Source organism: Nilaparvata lugens, unplaced genomic scaffold (genome assembly GCF_014356525.2).
Source record: "Nilaparvata lugens isolate BPH unplaced genomic scaffold, ASM1435652v1 scaffold5577, whole genome shotgun sequence".
Taxonomy (NCBI): domain Eukaryota; kingdom Metazoa; phylum Arthropoda; class Insecta; order Hemiptera; family Delphacidae; genus Nilaparvata; species Nilaparvata lugens.
The window spans coordinates 2,406-6,886 of NW_024091386.1; the positions used below are offsets into that span (position 1 = coordinate 2,406).

The window sequence follows — 4,481 nt, forward strand, 5'->3', positions numbered from 1 at the left end:
AATCGGCATCGCTATTCTCCTATCTTTATCTACTGCCATTATAACGTGGACCTCACTATAGACAGCATAGTGGTTGCCGACTTCCAGGGAGTGTTCAGGGATTTGAAAATCCGGTATCAGCGTGTTATCGATTCCAATGGGGACTACTTTGAAGATTTCTAAAGAAAAATTGTACATATTTTGCCATTAAAAATTTTCTGAGGTCAGTCCGGTTAGGCCTACTTATTATACAGACCCTGTAATAAGCATAGCATCAGCTGATGAAATGCGCTGCTTGTTCGTGGCTCTCAAGCCGCGCTTATTTTTTCAAGTCTGCTTTCAAAAATATATGAATCAATCCATAGTAGATAAATTTGTATCTGATTATAAATTGTGTTGTTTTCAGGAACCAGTATGGTAACTCAGTGCCCCTGAAATACCTGAACGATAGGGTCTCGATGTATATGCACGTGTACACACTGTACAGTGCTGTCAGGCCGTTTGGCTGCAGTATTATTATGGGCTCCTACGAGAAAGGCCAGCCTGTCATGTATATGGTCGACCCGTCTGGAATATCTCATGTGAGTGGATCGTTGTTCAAGTAAAGTATTTCAATAGGGCTACTTGAATTGTTAATTAATAAAGAAATAATTTCATAGTACCCTTCATTTTAAAAAACTACCTATTTATATAAAAGGTTTCAAAAAAAGGTACTACGAAATTATTTATTTATGATCAATTTTAGTATTTCATTTATAATAATAATTATTGAGTAAAGACAGATTATTATTAGACTATCACGTTCTAAGTTGAAAATGAGCATAAAAAGTCTGTAATATAATTAGTATTACTGAGTATTAGCATAGAGAAACAATAGCGTAAGTAGATATCCCATGGTATAGGAGTTTATGTCGCAACTTTTACTGTTATCTCAAGCTGATAGTCCACGTAGTTCTTTCCTTTGAAGCTTTTGGACGCTGGTAGCTCTCATATTGTGCCGTTCATACACTCTCACCCCAAAACAAAACAGTGAAAATTGACAATAATCGACAGTAATCGGCTTGAGATAACAGTAAAAGTTGCGACATAAATTCCCTATACCATGGGATATCTACTTACGCTATTGTTTCTCTATGGTATTAGTAATCATGAAAAATCAATTCGACTTGGAACCGGCTGCACAAAAGCCTGTTGAATTTTAATACAATCAGAGAAAAGCCTTGCTTTCAAAACATGGCTCCTTTAATAATTAATATTTCTCTGAATGCCAATAATTTACATCCAGAGGAGTTTATCTACGAATGCAGATACTTCATTATTATACGCATATAACATTCAAGAGGTTGCTAATAATAAATTTAATCTCAATTATGATACCCCAATGCAATAATATGTGTTGGGGTGATCATAATATCATTATAGACAACATGATCAACATCTTTCAAAATTTAGTTAGTGATATACAAGTGTGAGATGTACCAATATACTTTGATTGGTTCTCGTGGAATTTAATCAGGGTTAAAATTTAACAGGCTCTTGTGCAACGGGGCCCAAGTCGCATAATTTTCATGATTGAGTATAGTAATGTCTCATATATAATAGACATGACATCATATTCTACATCTGTATGTATATTTTCTCTCTGTTAATTTCCAGACACTTTGTTTCGAAGTAAAATATATAACAAAGTGTCTCGAATTCGACAGAGTTAAGCCTATTATAAAGTGTATCGTCATGAAAAACAAAAAAGTTACTATCTAGTATAAAAAGTTTTGAAAAAGGGTACTATCCAGTTATTTCTATATTAATTAAATAAATATATATTTTCTCTTTCATTGATTTCAGGGTTATTACGGCTGTGCGGTTGGAAAGGCTAAACAAGCCGCGAAAACTGAAATCGAGAAGCTGAAACTCTCTGAACTCACATGCAAGGAGTTGGTGAAGGAAGCAGCTAGGATGTGAGTATACATCTGGATACATTCCCGTCCATCAACAAATTTCGAAACAGGCCCTAGGGTCCGGTCCTAATTCCGCCTAAAACAGGAACAAAAAGCTAGACAAGATTCACTTGCTTTCAAGGAATAAATTAATCAAATAATGATAAAGGATTTTCTAAATTCCTGGGTTCTCTTGATTTCTAGCTGTGTTTTCATTGTGAATATCTATACGGTCTCATTCTTATCAATGAAAGTCAATTACCAATCATCTATATTCTAAAATAATTATTGAGAAGTCTCACAAACCGTCAAGTGCCGTACAGCATCACGCCTGACGTCTAAGAAAGAATATCATTGATTCTTATAGGAGAGTTCATACATTGAATGGCTGCTAATGAGTGAACACTCTCATAAGAACTAATGATATTCTTCCTCAGTCGTCCGCCGCGTGGCACAAATGAGTCTATATCCATAAACGTATCCATTCATACCTATTTTCATCTATTCATAACGTACCTGTCCATAAACGAAGGACATACTGATACATTTCCATGTATTTATTATTTAGTTGAGACCTTGTAAATAGTTTTGAACGCTGGCCTTTTCCCCAACATACGAATGATCACTGAAGTTTTAGAGGTGGGGGTCAGGAACTCTGCCTCGCTTCTAATGTGGCATTTCCAATTCCTTGCTGCCGCGACACCTAGTATATGCTTAGTTAACGCCACTATTGTCCTATTACGCCCTGTGTAAAGGCTGTTTTAATATGAGTCTTATTAGAACTCATAGAAATATTGAAGTGAGAATATAATTTTCATGAATTGATACCATCAGAACTTATAGTAGTATTACGGTGAGAATATAATTTCCATAAATTTCAATGGGACTATTCATACAGTAGTTGCTTGGCTCGGCTGAGTGAAAATAGTTCTATTAAAACTCATAGTGCTGGTTGCACAACAGCCGGTTGAATTTTAACCGTGATTAATTCCACAAGAACCGATCAGTGAAGCCGTTTTTTCAAAAAATCCTTCTATGATTGGTTCATGTAAAATTAATCACGGTTGAAATTTAACCGGCTTTTGTACAACCGGGCATGAGAGTTTCATCTTTTAAGATATTTTTGACAGTCATCAATCGATCAATATCGAAATGAATCTATCTTTATGAAAGCATTGTTGGAGAATTAAACATTGACGAGATCTAGGACTGCATCACAGTATTCATGAGTCAGAGAACATTGTTAATAGATTGACAACGATGGCTCAATCTATAATGAATCATACTGTTTAAATTAATTATAATGTCAGATTAAATCGTCAGACAACGATGTCTCAATCTATAATGAATCATACTGTTTAAATTATTTTTAATGTTGTCAGATTTAATCAAGGTTAATCACGGCAAGTTAATCACGGTTGAAATTTAACCGGCTTTTGTGCAACCGGGCCTAAGGGATTATATTTTTACTGTACCAGACATATAAATGATACTTATACGAATCCAGCTTATTTCCAAAGTTGTTCAGCTGAAACCATTTCCAGGTAAAATTATGTTTTAAATGATTTGTGATTATTATATGAGTTATGATTTATTATATACTAATTATGCTTTGGTTGTTGTTTGTTGCAGAATCTACATGGTGCATGACGAGCTGAAGGACAAGTCGTTTGAGCTTGAACTGAGCTGGGTGGGCAAACACACCAATGGACGCCACGAGTTTGTGCCCAAGGCGGTGTTGGCCGAGGCCGAGGAAGCCGCCAAGGCCGCCATGAAGAGCATTCCGACTCTGATGGCGAAGATATGTAACCTAATTACTGCTACTAACTTTTTATAATTAAATATTAATAAACTATGTTTGTAATTCAGATTGTTGTTAGAGTTTTATTTTGAGTGGTCTCTCAAAGACACCAAAACCTGTATCCACTATTTATTTATTTATTTATTCATTTATTTCTTTCATTTACACATGCACAAAATCAAAACAATAATAATTGGTAGAAAAACAACAGAATTAATCCAAAACTATTTCTCACCCGAATTTAGATAGTTGATGAGCAGATCTGAATAAGGTTATGGTACCACTTCTTATAATATTTAACAAAAATATTACCATATTGAGGTCCATGTTATAATGGCAGTGGAGAAAGATAGGAGAACAAAGTTGCCGAACCTCTGTCGTGTCAATGCCTTCTATAGACGGTAGCTGATACAGGTTTATTGATGTAATATCAACTGTTCATTCTCGGTAAAAAAAATCAATTATATTTTATTAAACAAGAAATCATATTGTTCAATAATATCATAATACATTCTCATTATTGAGATGAAATATTTTGTTAATTAATGATTAATTCTACATTATTAAAGAGATCTGGCAACATAGCAAGCAGAGCTAGAGATAGCGCTATCTGCTTTGTTGAATGATAGACAAGGATAGCAATACCATTGCTAATCAAACACTGCCATTATAACGTGGACCTCACTATAAGAACGTTGCACAAAGGGACATTAGTAGCGGCATAAGAAAATATAGCATAAGAAGATATCCCATGGTTTGTAGAA

At 34.7% G+C, this 4,481-nt stretch overlaps 1 protein-coding gene across 1 annotated transcript; it reads left to right on the forward strand.

Annotated features, from left to right (window-relative positions):
* Window positions 1-347: 347 nt before the first annotated feature.
* On the forward strand, window positions 348-3,786 carry LOC120356030 (proteasome subunit alpha type-3-like; the record flags this gene model as incomplete). The annotated part of the gene is given in 4 exon segments (XM_039444811.1): window positions 348-560; window positions 1,825-1,937; window positions 3,549-3,685; window positions 3,688-3,786. Coding segments are annotated over 4 exon segments (501 nt in total), but the record flags the coding sequence as incomplete, so codon positions are not given.
* Window positions 3,787-4,481: the final 695 nt, after the last annotated feature.